General features: G+C 38.6%; 1 protein-coding gene across 2 annotated transcripts; it reads left to right on the top strand.

Moving 5' to 3' along the window:
* Positions 1-280: 280 nt before the first annotated feature.
* laptm4b (lysosomal protein transmembrane 4 beta) lies at positions 281-13,233 on the top strand. 2 transcript variants are annotated; one of them, XM_037794043.1, is made up of 8 exons: positions 281-596; positions 2,884-3,001; positions 4,900-4,973; positions 5,076-5,198; positions 5,890-5,988; positions 7,557-7,652; positions 8,072-8,102; positions 11,115-13,233. In XM_037794043.1, the coding sequence occupies exons 1-8, from the start codon at positions 504-506 to the stop codon at positions 11,246-11,248; spliced, it is 768 nt and encodes a 255-aa protein (XP_037649971.1). In that variant the 5' UTR covers positions 281-503; the 3' UTR covers positions 11,249-13,233. The 2 variants fall into 2 exon arrangements, with proteins under 2 accessions (XP_037649971.1, XP_037649972.1); XM_037794044.1 differs by lacking the exon at positions 8,072-8,102 and having other exon boundaries at positions 287-596.
* The last annotated feature ends 3,243 nt before the right edge of the window (positions 13,234-16,476 follow it).

The raw sequence follows: 16,476 nt of genomic DNA on the forward strand, positions 1-16,476 counted from the left end.
TATGAGGAAAATAAAGTTGTTTTTTTTTAACATTACAGCATGTAAACATGTGATAGTAGAAACACAAAATACAAGTATGAACCTGAAAATGAGCACGATATGGGATCTTTAATGTTTCGACATATCAAAATCAATGAAGTAGGCTTGCTCAAACCATACAGAAACTGTCCCTAAAGGAAAGACATGAATTAAAAGGGTATATAAAGAAAGCATCATATAGTATGTGAAGTGAAATAGTGAGTGTGATTATGAAGCATTTAGCCTCCATCCTCCTCTGGTCAGAATCCTCCTCTGGTCACGTGACTCCGGGATGAGCCAGATTAACGGCTCTCTCTCTGCTCAGCAGGAGGACTCAGTCAGTCCACTAGCGGAAACATCGTGTCTCTACTGGATGTGGCGTCCTAGCACCAACTATTACACACCTTCTCTTTCTTCATAGGACGTTGTAGTTTTGAGTAATTCATTCATGAAATAAACTTGACATCCATAATCAGGATATAATAATGATTTCGCCGTGGGACCGGTGGTACTCGACGAGCTGCTGCCTCTGCTGCCATGTACGAACGGGCACCATTATTCTGGGAATATGGTACATGGTAAGTGAGATGTTTTCTACTCGATGTTAGACCACAACAATGTCCACGAATATGTAGAATATTAGAAGAAATAGTTGATTATCAAGTGAGTGTTACAGCAAGTTAGCTAGCTGCTGTTTTTCATTCGTTTTACGGGCATTTTGAGGACGTCGGTTTATAGACGTTGAAACTACATCGACAGTTAATTAACCGTTAACCTACATCGCCAGTTAAACTACAGCGTCAGTTAATTAACCGTTAAACTACAGTGTCAGTTAATTAACCGTTAAATTACAGTGTCAGTTAATTAACCGTTAAACTACAGCGTCAGTTAATTAACCGTTAAACTACAGTGTCAGTTAATTAACCGTTAACCTACATCGCCAGTTAAACTACAGCGTCAGTTAATTAACCGTTAAACTACAGTGTCAGTTAATTAACCGTTAAATTACAGTGTCAGTTAATTAACCGTTAAACTACATTGTCAGTTAATTAACCGTTAACCTACATCGCCAGTTAAACTACAGCGTCAGTTAATTAACCGTTAAATTACAGTGTCAGTTAATTAACCGTTAAACTACATTGTCAGTTAATTAACCGTTAACCTACATCGCCAGTTAAACTACAGCGTCAGTTAATTAACCGTTAAACTACAGTGTCAGTTAATTAACCGTTAAACTACAGCGTCAGTTAATTAACCGTTAAACTACATCGACAGTTAATTAAACTACATCGACAGTTAATTAACCGTTAAACTACATCACCAGTTAATTAACCGTTAAACTACATCGCCAGTTAATTAACCGTTAAACTACATCGCCAGTTAAACAACCATTAAACTACATCGCCTGTAAAATAACCATTAAACTACATTGCCAATTAATTAACCGTTAAACTAGATCGCCAGTTCATTAACCGTTAAACTACATCGACAGTTAATTAACCGTTAAACTACATCGTCAGTTAATTAAACTACATTGTCAGTTAAATAACCGTTAAACTACATCGTCAGTTTATCAACCGTTAAACTACATCGACAGTTAATTAACCGTTAAACTACATCGTCAGTTAATTAAACTACATCGTCAGTTAAATAACTGTTAAACTAGATCGTCAGTTTATCAACCGTTAAACTACATCGCCAGTTGATTAACCGTTAAACTACATTGTCAGTTAATTAACTGTTAAACTACATCGTCAGTTAATTAACCGTTAAACTAGATTGCCAGTTCATTAACCGTTAAACTACATCGCCAGTTAATTAACCGCCACAGTTTGAATTCAAGGCTTCTTTCTCGGCTAGATAGATATATTTAATACAAAAATAAGTAACAAAATATAATAGCATAGTTTGTAATAACGGTATTCATTCTACATGTAAATTTTGTTGTGCTGAAATAAACAACCTTACCAGTCATCCAGGTTTGATTTGTTCTACATTTGTACCAGTTAAATATAGAGTTAATTGCTTCTGTTTTTAAACCACGAGGATAACCTAAAGTTTTAAACATAGTTCAGTAAGCCTGTTAAATCCCTGACCTTTCTTAAGCATTTAGTCCTCCTCCTCTTTGTGACCATACTACTAATTAAAGCGAGCCAAGGCCAGAAAAAGCAACCCATTATGTGTTTACCTCCATAAGACGTGTTGACGTAACATAGGGACATGATGTAGGACTGGTTGGACAGATGCTGCACTGAACATGTCCAGCTAATGTTAAACACATTACAACAACTGGCCAAGTATTTGATAGCAATTTTGATAATCAAGTCATCTTTTTAGTCACTTCCAGCATCTGGAGTTTGATGATTTGTTGCTTTTCTCCATTTTTTGTTATTGTGAATTAAATATCTTTGGATTCTGAACCGTAAATTGCACAAAAAATGCAATTTGAAAATGTGTCCTTGGGCTCTATGAACTTGTGATTGGTATTTTTTTTTATTATTTTCTCTACTTTTTAATCAGAAAAATAATCGATGGAGTACTGAATTGTCCGTCAATAAAAAAATGTAGTGTACAAAAAAGATAGATGTAATATGTACAGTCTATAAAATACTATATGGGATGTAGTGTAAAGTAAGTTTAAAGTGCACCAGTGGTTAGAAGAGGTGGTTGCAGGTAGTGCAGATAGATCCAAATTGTCCAGATAGTCCTTACTTTTCCATTTGAAATACTTTCATCCCACGCCAAGAAAAAGCCCCGATCTATCTGATCAATTAATTCTGAAGGTTTAACCCCAAGAACGTAGAGATGGATAACTACACTATGAAATGTAATATTAATATATTGATCTTCATTTCCCCCCCACAGCTCATCAACGCGGTGGTCCTACTCATCTTGTTGTCGGCTCTCAATGACCCAGTTCAATACCGCTACCACCTTACCAGCTCTGAGCTGGGGACTGACATTGATGTCATGGACGATGCAAGTGAGTGTAGCTAATCACCATATATCATATATTGGATTAGATTAGCTGCCCTGTTAATGCACTGTGTGATGTAATGTATTTTGTTGTACCTATTGTTGCTGTTGTGATTCAATGCTGTTGTCTCGTTATGTGTTGGATGCTGCTATTTGACCTTGTCTTGGCGAGGTCTCACTTGTAAAAGAGGTTTTAATCTCAATGTGACTTCCTAGTTAAATAAGGGTTATACAGTATATATAATAATGCACTATATCTTAATATCTCTTAACATGTACAACATGTTGTCAACCATACAGAGCATTACATTTTATTCAAACAGAGTTTAACAGAAAAGAATACCATTACAATAACATCAAAAGACAATTTAATTCCATTTTTTAATATATGATACATGATTTTAGGTGTGTGTGTGTGTGAGACCGTAGTGACACATGATGGCTAAAATATTTGAATAGCATGTTGTTTAAAAAAAGGCCCAAAACTGTGACACTGTTGTGGTCTTCATTGCATTCATCTTTTTCCAGAGCAGAGTCAGCTGACTATACTATACTTTAATATAATTTTTCAGATCTGGCAATTGGTGATTTCGCACATATATTTAATATTATTTAATATTGACGTTACACAGCTTGAATAGTCTCATAATACAAAAACATTGTAGCCATATCAAAACATTACAGTAACTAAATACCCAGACAATATCAAGTTTCATGGCCCTAACAATATTATTTGGGTATTTCTCCCATAAAAATCAGCAGCATGTCCACATAAAAGCCCCGAGTGTTTCTGCAGCACTGAAATCACCTCTCCTTTTCTGCACATCGCTTCTTTTCCCAGAGTGCTGCTCTCAGCACAGACACAGCTGAGTAGGCTCGGCTCCATACAGAACAAATCAGCGTGCATGTGTATTTTCAGTATTTCCCCTCCAGCAGCTATCATCATCACAGTCGCCCCCGGGACACCACAGGCCCTGTCGCTGGCTACTCTGATTAAAAACGACTGCTCTAATTCTCCATCGGATTAAAAAGGGCCATCTTGACTGATAGCGTCGCTGCTTGTGCAGCATCAAAGATTGTGAAACAGGATGGAGACAAGCTGGTGTGGTTGTTTTGTAACAGGCGGGTATTCAACATCGATATGCAGAGAAATCATTAAATTTGACCTCACATGTGAGGGGTGTTGTTTATATATATAGTATGTGTTAGCACATCTGTACCCGTGTCTAGTGTGTCTGGCAAGGGAGGGATTAAGAAGGAAGGGTATCATCATTTCCGGGATCTTAACACAGTATCAGTAGCAGCGTTGCTGAGTGCTCACCAACAGTCTTGATGATATACACAAGTTGCATTCAGTTTTTCATGAATTTATATTAGTAAAGTCATGGAAATTGTTGTGTTTTCGTGCTAACAATGCTGCCAAAAACTACCAGGGATGCATTGATTCCACTGTTTCCCAGCCGGTACTGTTTCTGAATACCAAGTTCAATAGCTGCCAATGCTGCATAGTGATCTGGGATCCCTTTCACCAAACGGCACATATGCAGATATCCTGATTTAACTCGATGTCCCTGTTAGTTACTCTGCTACTGTGACACTGACAAGCATCTCATCAGTCAGTTTTCACAGCTGTAATGTGAGAGGGGCGTTACATTTAGTCAAATTTAGCACATCTTGCATAACAATTACCCACGTGCTGATCATGTTTTTCGTCAAGGCAGATTGCGTGCTAAAAATAGCAAGGTTACTTAAGGTGCTTTGTTTTGTCAAATCCATGTACCCGCTTTTGGATTACGTCAGCGGATTCAAGAGTACCGGTGAAATATTACGGCTGTTCTTCACCAGTAATCTAGATTATCTGTTCTCACATTGTTCTGTTTTTTTTTGTGTGTTTTGCTTCTGTAGATATCTGCATAGCCACTGCAATATCCCTGCTCATGATTCTTATATGTGGCATGGCAACATATGGCGCTTACAAGGTAAATAAACAAACAATACAAATGAGATTCAAGCACTTGAACTGAACTTGAAAAGTAGTTATTTCTGAGTTTCTTCATCTATTCTCAATCTCTCCCACACAGCAACACGCCGCTTGGATCATTCCATTCTTCTGCTACCAAATCTTCGACTTTGCCCTTAACACACTGGTCGCCATTAGCGTGGTTGTTTATCCCAACACGGTGCAGGACTACCTCCAGCAGCTGGTGAGAACTATTTCCCTTCAGCCTAAATATACGGAAGCCCTGAAAGGCAAGCGAGAATATATACATATTTTTTTGTGATCCATTTTCTAAGTCTGAACTAAATTGTTTTCTCTCCCGTGTTTATGGCTTAAGAACAGGTGAAAACATTTTTTTTGGATAATCTTTCTAAGTTCCTTTTATCCCATCTGTAAAACAGGTAAAAAAAAAAAATTATCCTGAAATTTAAAAAAAGTTTTTTTCACTTGGCATTTTTTTTTACCTATTTCACTGATGAACAAAAGGAATTCAGAAAGATTATCATGGCAAAATATTTTCTTTTCACCTGTTCTTAAGTTATAAACAACTTAGATCAGACTTAGAAAATGGATCACCAAAAAAAAAGAAATCTTGCTTGCCTTTCAGGGCTTCCTTACAAACACCTTCTTTTAATGACTTCTTTTTAAAATGCAGGGTTGTTTTTGTTCTTGAAATATTTTCAAAAGCTACAATGCAAAACATTTAAAATCAAGGACTAGTTATAAAATAAATTTGTGATAACTGCTTAACAAGAAGGCAGATTAGGAGATTAGGAGTCCATTTAAGACTCCTTGGTTGTTTATGACTGAAGGATTTGTCAGATGCTGATTTGTAAACTTTCTCACTTTCTGTCTTTTATTTATTTATTTTAATTTCAATCCCTCTCTTCCACCAGCCTGGGACATTCCCTTACAAAGAGGACATCATGTCCACCAACAACATGTGCCTAGTTTTTGCAGTCCTCCTCTTCATTGGCTGCATCCTCTCCTTCAAGGTGAGCCCACAGAGTCTCTTTATCTCTGCAGATTCTCAAAACCTGCCCTAGCTTTGGCCTTTATTTGGCTTTGGTTATTGAATCTACAACATCCATGTGAATGATGTCCAAACAGATGTATAGAAAAGGGTATACTTTGAAAATAACATACACATCACACACGCTCACTGAACTGCCTTTTTATAGATCTCATCATCATATTGCAACGTGATGATTAAGGCAATTAAGCCTCACACTGTGCACACCTCATGCAATACGAACCATATGGCATGTGTAATGAATCTACCCAGTGTGAACGTTCCCCATTATCAATGTTCTTCATGAGATTATCACACAGTCAGAGAGCAGCGGGTCAGGGACAACAGGAAACCGACTCCTGTCAAGCTAATTCCCCCCTTAATGCATGGATGATTCTCCAGGCGTAGCTACGCTCCGGAGCAGTGGGACGAGATTGGACAGGAAGTTTCAGTCATCTGTACAATCAAATCAAGTTGTCTCTCCTCCGAGCTGAGTTTGGAAATGTTCTCGGCAGATATCCAAATACCGGAGCCGGGGTTTTATGATGGGAAGCAGCCACTGGAAGATCCGCTGCTGGAGAGATATAAATGTCATGTAGGCAGAGGGTCGTATTGCACAGAGTATACGGGGTGGTTGAACTGCTTTTTGCTTTACATTTCAGCATCTAACATAAATATAATCTTGAAAATTGCCAAGCAAAATGAATAGGTATTGATCGGCTTTGCATACAGTGTATATTGGCTGCTGTGGCGACGATAGTTGAGTCAGTTCCCTGGAAAAGGGCCAGATCTGAAACCTCAGCTCTCAGCATACAGAGGCAACACCTGCTAAAGTTCCTGCTGAAGCCAACATCCTCCACTTGACTGCACTTGGCATTAATGACAGATAGAGACAGGAAGGAAGAAGGAGAGCTGGAGAAAGAAGGGAGGAATGCAGCAGATAGAGAGACGTAGATGGACAGATGGTTGGATGAATACAGAAAAGGGAAGTATATGGTCAAACTCAGCCTTCGTAGCAATGCCAGCTTAGCACATTATCATTGTGATTGAAAAATGTTAGAGAGTTGGTATCACAGTGAGGAGGTCAACTCAGCAGATGGTGAAGTGATTGGCTAGCAGGCAGCCTGGTTTCCTGGTCGGTCGGTTGCGCTTACTGCTGGCAGAGGTACCGACTCAGCAGGCTGCTCACACACATGCACAATGAACCTCCTGTTCTTCTGCCAAGTCAGACCAACCTAAACCCTAGTGCTACCATAGCTTACTGAGGGCAAGAGATGCCTGGGGAGTTGCCTTGGCTAAAATGTTGGTGAAAGACCAAGAAGGGCAACACTGAACCAGGAAAATGTCCATATACAGCTGTATCCTGACCTGTGTCATTGCAAAGGTAGCTAATATATCACAGTCTCTCTATCTAAGTGATTCATGTCTGCCGTCATCATCCCCTAACCTTGATGAATGGATGAGATCATAGCAAGCAGCATCAGCAATAATGAAAAGTGGATGTTGTTAAAGGTCATTGTGTGCTCTTTGTTTCCACCTCCCCGGGGACAGGCCTACCTGATTGGCTGCGTGTGGAACTGCTACAGATACGTGAGCGGCAGGGGCACCACGGAGGTCCTGGTTTATGTCACCACCAATGACACCACGGTGAGTCCCCACATCCACCCTCTAGCTCCTCAGCTCAAGGACATACTGAAAATCCCCCTCACTCAGAGCATAATAGAAGTGCATCTGCGCAGCATTGATTTTTTTTTTTTTGTGGCTTACAAGCTTTCAGTACATTATATAAGAGGAAGATAATTCTGATAAAGGCTTTGAAAAGTTGTTTTCGTCACTATGCTTGGCACCAGTGTCAGAAATAATCGGGGGGAAAAATGGCCCCCAAATTCAATGTATTTGCCCCATAAAACACAATCAAAAGGGGAAAAAATGGCGTGGTTGTGTATCTGTAGGGGCAAAAATCGCCCAAAATTGCCCTGTGAAAATATTTCTGCGCTCAATATCTGTGAGATTTTATCGACCTATACTAAAACATCGACTATATTTACTTTTGTATGTTATTGCAGCTCAATGAGTTGATACCTCTAAATGCGCAAGGTAAGGATTATAGGCGTTACGTGCGTCATTGCGATTATATAGCTGGAATTGTGCTTAGAATAGCAATTTAGAGCCTGAAAAATAAACACATTTCATTTTTTAAAACTAGTAAATGCCAAATTCTCCAAAAAAAACTCATTAACCTCAACCTCAGACTTGAGAAGTTAAATGAATCCATGATGTAACGCAGGAAGACAGGAATGCTTTTCTGTTTGATTTCATAACATTTCACCAACTGTTTTCAATAATAAGAAAAGAAAAAGATCAGAGCATGTGTTTAACATATCATCTGTATCATCAATCTCTTTATTTACATTATGTATACTTAAAAAAAAAAATCTCAAATTAAATTGAAAAAAGTATTCTCACGAGGTATTTTATCCTGTGCCTCTGTAAATTGTGACCATCAATGCAAATAACTTTTCCATTTCCAAGAGGTTCAGGTTAATGAGGTTCGGCTATAAAATCACCATGAAGTAATAGAACAGCTATAATGTCACACTCCCTACATACATGTACAGGTTAAGATGCTATGTGTAGTATTTTAAATATTAATTAATTATTGCCAAATTAGAAATTACACGAGAATGAGAACCTGCAGATAATAATGTACAGCATTTGATTCATATTAAATTAAGCAAGAAATTAAGACTTATATAAGGAGATTAAATAAAAACGTGTTAATTGTTAACTCATTAAAATCCTACACATATCACTTTAGGAGTTGTATTGCAAGTTATCAGTAGAACAGAAGTGTGAAGTGAAGGCAGTTTGTCTGGGTTGTCTGACAGTGAAGTGACATTGGTGCTGTGGGTAGCAGCACTATAGGTGCTGTAGGTCATCCTGAGGTGTGATTGGCTGGCTGTGCAGAGCCGGGTGTCGTCCATCCCTCTTGTCCCCTTCAGTGTTGACTCAAGGGGTTTCTGAGAGGCTTTAGCATAGTCACGGTTTCCATTCGTCTGTCTTTCTGTAATCCTCCACACTGATACATAAGACATTAATCTGTCTCACACCCGCTGTCGTCTCCATACGTAGCACCTCGTCCGTCTGTCACGTTGTCCTTCTTGTCATATAGTGGCCCCGGTTCACGCTGCCGACATTTTTTCACCTTACGAAACAGACTCTTCGTGCAGGAACTAATCCAGTAGGGTCTGATATCATGTTGTCTATCATATGGCCAAATATTGGATATGTGTCATTCTTTTTTTCACCACTGCAGATACGATGGAGGCAAGATGAGGGGGAAAATAAATTATTTTTATTCCTCAGCCACATTTTGAGAGAAAACACATTGAATACATTTAGAAATTATTTGAAATTGATAAAATAAAATTGATGAATTTGCATGTAAAGCATGCAAAGAACAAAAATAACATGCAAATTTTTGATAGCAGGCAATGACCTTAAATTTGTGTTATTTTTATATTATTATGGATGCCCTTTTTTTCCTATGTGCAACAAATTTCATGAAAACTAGTCTGTGGCTCTCATCCCCCCCCCCCCGGAGCCAATTCATTCCTACTGAAGACAGAAATCTGGGTCACAAATGTATAGTCTAATTATTAAATTAATTATTATAAGCTAAATAATTTTGACCTTTATTGCCAGCCTTATCCTTCAAACACATCTCTCTGTGAAAAAAAAAAGTCATGGTTAAACATTGAGCCTGGGACACGTATAATAGTGATACTTGTTACAAACGCATATTTTAGATCCTTCTGTGTGCTTCTCTGCTTTTTCCAAAAAAATAGATATTTATCCAAAATCTCCAAATATCTGCGGCTCACGGTTTACTCAGGTTAAACAGCTCTCATATTAGCATGAATAGTGACGACATCGTTTTTATCACTGCATTCCCTGAATGAATAGAGCACTCCATATATTTGTACTATTAGAAAGCCAGCAGTGTGTCTAAATGGCTTTTTACTGCCTCGAACATCAAGTACCCAGCTGCTTATCTGTCGTGCCTTTATATAAACGCCATTAAAATGCACAAGAGTCGTCTCTCTGTCCCCCCCCCCCTCCTCTCTCTATATATCTCTGTCCGTCCTCCTCTCTTCTTCTGGACATGTTACATAATTGTCTGCTTGTCCGCTTCATTTCAAATCCTCCCAGTGATGTGTTCGCCGGGCCTCCCTGGCTGCTTCACAATTCCATCCCCTCGGAGCATATTTTCTCTCTCTCTCTCTCTCTCTCTCTCTCTCGCTCTCACTGAATTAGCAGCAGTGCTGGTTTTATAACACCATTTACAGAGAAAAACCTCTGATGGAGAGAAAGCAATCTGGTCTCTAAAGCAGTGGGATGTGTGTGGATGTTATCCTTGCAGCTAGAAATGCTTCTGTAGGGATAAAGATGGAGAAGAAACCTGTTAAAAACAGTTACTAAGGCTGTGTCTAAAATCACTTCCTATTTACTATGTAATGTACTATATTAACTTGCCGCCATTTTATTTGAGTGTCTTAATTTTGAGGGTGTAAGTTTCTGCATTAAATAGTTCTCTCAAAAATTGCCCAATTGGCTGGATAAAGATTAGGGCTGTCAGTCGATAAAAATATGTAATCGCGATTAATCTCAAATTAATCGCATATTCTTTTATCTGTTCGAAATGTACCTTAAAGGAAAATGTATCATGTATTTAATACTCTTATCAACATGGGAGTGGGCAAATATGCTGCTTTATGCAAATGTATTTATATATTTATTATTGGAAATCAATTAACAACAAAACAATGACAAATATTGTCCAGAAACCCTCACAGGTACTGCATTTAGCATAAAGAATATGCTCAAATCATAACATGGGCAAAACTCAAGCCCAACAGGCAACAACAGCTGTCAGTGTGTCAGTGTGCTGACTTGACTATGACTTGCCCCAAACTGCATGTGATTATCATAAAGTGGGCATGTCTGTAAAGGAGAGACTCGTGGGTACCCATAGAACCCATTTTCATTCACATATCTTGAGGTACGCTTTGAGACTGAGACACCTTCTGGTTTTCCGTTACATTTCAGGTTCTGCTGCCACCGTACGAGGAGGCCATCGCCATACCACCGAAGGAGCCCCCTCCCCAGTATATGGAGGCATGAGAGACGTCCTCGCTGGACGTCTAATCCCAAACACATACCACATTTCTTTCCAACAGTAGGACCCCAACGCTGTTGAAAAACAAGACAAAACAATGTCTTCGAGGCTGGTTTCAGCGTGGACTCCTGCCAACCTTAGATTAGATTAGGTTGACCCTGAGGCAGTATTGCCATCAACTCTCTCCCACCACCACCACCACCTCTGTTTGTTGTGACGTATTTTCCTCCCCTCTCGTCTCCTCTGTCCTCCTCCAAGGACAGTATCGCAGCAACTCCAACCCTCTTGGCAGCTGCTGTCCCCTTGGCAGCATCTAAACTCTTGCACGCCCTGAACACTCTGTCCCAACTTAATTTGCACTTTTCTTTGAGTGAAACGTGCACCGGTTTGGCCACCAACTGTTAATCCCCCCAATACTGTGAATCTCCCTCGTGGTCTTTGTCTAGAAAACAAACTACCTGAAGTGAGATAGCGACAGAAGAGTGAAAAGGAAAGCGACATACACGATCAGTTATATGCAAGAGCACTTTTTTCAGAAATTGACAAATTCCTTCATTGAATGTAATGTCGAGGTATTTTTGTATGACTTTTTTGTATAACAGTGAAAACTGAGAGAAAAAGGAGTGAATAGTGAAAGGCGGTCCTGTTTTGTGATATCATCTGTGTACTGATGTGGCTTGTCCTGCAGGAAATCGTATTAACAAAAGGTTCCTCGACCAATAACAAACCACGTCTTCCTTTTGTATCCATGTAACACGCTGTCTGTAAACCTGTAATCCATCGACTGCCAGTGAAAAAACCTTGTTCACCCATTGATTTCAATCACAATATTCCAGTTTGCCTTCTTGTCCATTTCCTGTCTGTTCCAAGATCTCAAAAGCTGAGAAAGACTGGCATTAATGTAATCATCCAGAGAAGCACACAAACGATTCTCACATTACAGATCCACATCCAGAAAAAAGGCAATACAACATACTGTAAAATGTAAAATGTGTAAACATTAGCGTGTGAAGATCTTCCAGTTAAGACTTGTGTTCCCCGTCGAGCTGCAGCTTCAAACAGCATCGTGTGTGTCTTTATTGTGTGTTTTTTTACATGGATCTTTTTAGTTGAGCTAACTTAGCTGGACTGAGGGCATTTTCCTATAAAGGCGTCGCAAACATGCGACTGTATGTGTGTGTTTGTGTGCTTGCCTGAGCACTGTATGTGACGTTATGATGTAACTCCTAGTTCCTTTTATATGTAGTAACATTTCCTTTGCACATGCAGCGATATCGTGTTGAGATATTTCCTGTGCTTTTTCTAAATTAACGATGGATGGGATTCTAAAGCATTGATTTAGTTTAGCATAGTAGCACAAAATCAATATACAGTATATGGAGCTAGGGAGAGCTAGACGCTTGTCTATGAGACATAATAATGGGACAAACAATATTAGATATACCTAATCCCATTCTTTCCAATGATTCCTCTGTAGTATTTGCTATAAAATATTCAATCAGAGTTACATTTTATCCTTCAGACTATGCAACAGTGCATTCAACAACTCCTTAGACCTGGAAATACACGTACTATGAAGTAGTATTCCATTTGATTCTAATACTCTAGTTGATAATGTAGCCATTTGTTGGCCCCTTCATTGTTTTCCCTTTGTGAATTATAACCACTGCTTTTGCAAATCCAACAAAGCTGAAAATTAAATTGCACTTTAAAGTCAGTGTGAGCTCACTGGGAACTGATGTGTGTTGTGTTTTTATTCATCTGTACCATGGTGTGCTGTAGCTAAGTGGTTCTAAATATGATCGGCCACCCTCTTCTGGGTGACACTCGCATTGTGTGATGTGACTGATGAGCTGCAGATTTTAATGTGACTGCAGGGTTTAGAGAAAAGGCTTGTACAGTATCTGGACCAGTGGATGGCTCATGCCTCATTTCATTAGAATCACTTCCAAGACTGTTCTCCATGACTTTCCATTCACACACATCCTCTTGTTGGATCTGCATGAGCTCATGTCTTCAAATATGAATAATAAAAAGCAAAATCAGTCAGTGTCTACTACTGGATTTATTGAGTGAGTCAATGGTTTGTTTGTTGTTTGACAAACTATACTATGACTTTTTCTGACATACTATATTAATTAATTTTTTCGACATGCTATACTATGACTTTTTTATTCATTATTTCAACGTAGTATACCATGACTTTTAATGAATTTTATGACATACTATACTATGACTTTTTATGACATACTATATTAATAATTTTTTTCAACATACTATACTATGACTTTTATTATTTTTTTCGACAAACTATACCATGACTTTTAAGGAATTTTATGACATACTATACTATGACTTTTTATGACATACTATATTAATAATTTTTTTCAACATACTATACTATGAGTTTTTTATAATTTTTTTCAACATACTATACCATGACTTTTAAGGAATTTTATGACATACTATACTATGACTTTTTTATTTATTTTAATGACATACTATACTATGACTTTTAAAAAAAATGTTATGACATACTACTGGTATTCCGTCCATTTAGCTACTTTGATTTCAGGATCCAGGTATTGTGCCGGCTGATTTACTGTCACTCTCACATGGGACACTTGAATAGAGCAGAGCCATCGTTAGTGTTATAAGCTACACCTGTACTGTTTCCACTATGACCAGTCAAAATGTCTGCTGGGAAAAAGGCCTGTTGGTGGGCAGGTGTGCTGATTGCAGGTTGATTGCAGATTACTGCCAGGTGAGTTGTGAGAAAGAGAGCGAGGACAAGAGGGGGAGGGAAACGAGCAAACAGACAGACAAACCCAAACACACCAATCTCACCTCACTCATACTAATAGGCAGAACAAATTAATAAAAACACAGTTACACCCGGCAGGCAGGTGTCACTGACAAGGGACCGTGACAACTATACGATACGATATTACTTTTTTATATCATACTATACTGTGATTCTTTTTGTGACACACTATTTAATGAAATTTCATGACCTACTATAGTATGACTTTTTTTTGTGATATACTATACTATGACTTTTATATGAATTCTTATGACATATAATACTATGGGTTTTTTAATGCATTTTTGCGACATACTATACCATGACCTTTTTGTGACACACTATAGGCCTACTACTATTACTTTTTTAAATGATTTTTTATGACATACTATACTATGACTTTTTTGTGACATATTATACTATGACATTTTCATGATTTTTTATGACATACTATATTGTGACTTTTTTGTGACATTTTAACTGCCCTAAATAATGCCCTTGCCATAAAGACAAAATTCTCAAATTCTGAGAATATGACTGTTCAAAAAGTAGTTATAATGCTGATGTGCGTGCGTCTTGCTGCCCTCAGAAATTCAGAATCCCTCAGTGGAGACGAACAAGCTGGCAGATCAACAAGGATTTACCCGCCTGCCTCAAAATGGACGCTGGCATTACCTTGGGTCTGACAGCAGGCTCCCAGACAGACACGCTCACCTACTTTCTACCACTGGGACAGGGCAGGGGGGAAAAAACACAAACAAGTGGGTCACATTCTGTCTCTTTTCTTGCTTGTTGAATGCAGATAGAGTTGCACAACGACGTCAGCTTCATGAAGGGGGAGATATTTGTGAGAGGACACAAGAGCCAAAGGGCGGTTTTGCTAAATCTGTCAGCAGACTTTGTGTGACCTGGATAGCATTCAAATTCTCCTTTAAAATGTTCCTATAATTATATATCTACTAGGATATGAATGAAAACTGTTAAATGTTATTTTCTGTTTTATGACATTGCCCAGAGACAATGAGAGATGTTTATGATCAATAATGTGTGTGTGTGTGTGTGTGTGTGAGAGAATATAAAGCACTCAGCACTCAGTAAATGGTCACTGAGGTCACATACCATTCAGTTTATGTCCCTACGGTGAGACATATTCAATACTGAATTTACTCTAGTGACCAACCTGGCCTGACACACTCTGTTGCCTCGTGATTGTGATTGATTTGTATTCAAAGGACTTTGTTCTACATAGCTGAAAATAACAATATAATTTGAGATCAGCCAAAATGGACCCAACAGTAGCCAAAAAAGTGACGTGCTGGAGGACGCTGTACGACCCTCAACAGGCTTTAAGTTCTATTTATGGTGCAAATTGCTTACAAATCTTATTCTGCAACCTCTTTAGAAATTGTCCTCATTTGGAGCGAGGCTTCTGCAGCACGTGAAACAGATCATCTGGGATGATTTCATTCCATTTAATTGGGGAATTAAGAAAACAGCTTAGGGAAGCAGTTAGTGGAAAAACTGGGCCAAACATCTTACATCTCTGTCTCTGGGTAGATGAATCAGTTACAAACTTAGGCCAAAAACAACATCATCTGATGTTTACATCTATGGGATTAGTACTCTCATTATTTAATACTCTTTATACTCATGAAACAATGCTAACTTGTATCTGTCATAACCAGCCACGTGGCTTAACATGTTTAAATATTAGTATTAGTATAGTATCATATCTTGCCAGTTCTACCTTTCAGTGGCTGCAGATGGCATCTGTTTGCTGTCGGTATTCAGGTTTTCAGACATTGCCATTCCTCCTAATCATTTCCTGTTATGCAAACATTCATATTAACCCTTTATATTTGATTTGATGTATCATCAAATTAATTAAAAACTTTTCATGCTATAGAAAAAAAATATAAAAATGAGATGATTGTGAGGAAAAATCCCAAACTGTATGTTTTTAATATTATTTCTAAGCGAATATATGGATGTTTACCAGTCACTGGAAAGAGTAAGTTGCACGGACTCCAGCAGTTGAGCTACTAACTCGCTTGTTCTGTAGATTTCGACCAAATCACACAGTCCTCATCAGCATGACTTTCTCAGTTGTTGTGGCTTGATATGGTCAAGAGCTCCAGAACAAGCGATTAGGTGGACCTCGGGTGGAGATTGTGTTGTCACCTATTAATTACTTTTGTGGAAATAAAACACCTTGCTTAAAAGTTTGTTCACTGGTATGCTACTTATAAGTATAATAATAGGCTTAACAGGCCTGCATCAGCCTCGGTTGTCCATCAGCAGTCACAGATGAAAGGCCTAATCGATTTTATCCACCCACCAAACTGCCCTTCAGCAAGGCACTCAACCCCAACCAGCTGCAGCTGAGCAGATTTGGAGCTCCGTGACCTCGGTGAAAACGCACTACTGCCTCAAAGGAGAGGTAATGTTTCTATTTATCCCCCTCTAAAGCTATGTATGTAGCAGAGCTC

Source organism: Sebastes umbrosus, chromosome 15 (assembly GCF_015220745.1).
Source record: "Sebastes umbrosus isolate fSebUmb1 chromosome 15, fSebUmb1.pri, whole genome shotgun sequence".
Taxonomy (NCBI): Eukaryota; Metazoa; Chordata; class Actinopteri; order Perciformes; family Sebastidae; genus Sebastes; species Sebastes umbrosus.

Bases quoted from the DNA above. Each gene is read 5' to 3' on its own strand.
- laptm4b (XM_037794043.1), top strand. From the start codon at position 504: ATGATTTCGCCGTGGGACCGGTGGTACTCGACGAGCTGCTGCCTCTGC. The intron at 3,002-4,899 runs GTGAGTGTAGCT...TTGCTTCTGTAG, and splicing joins TGATGTCATGGACGATGCAA to ATATCTGCATAGCCACTGCA. The intron at 8,103-11,114 runs GTAAGGATTATA...GTTACATTTCAG, and splicing joins GATACCTCTAAATGCGCAAG to GTTCTGCTGCCACCGTACGA.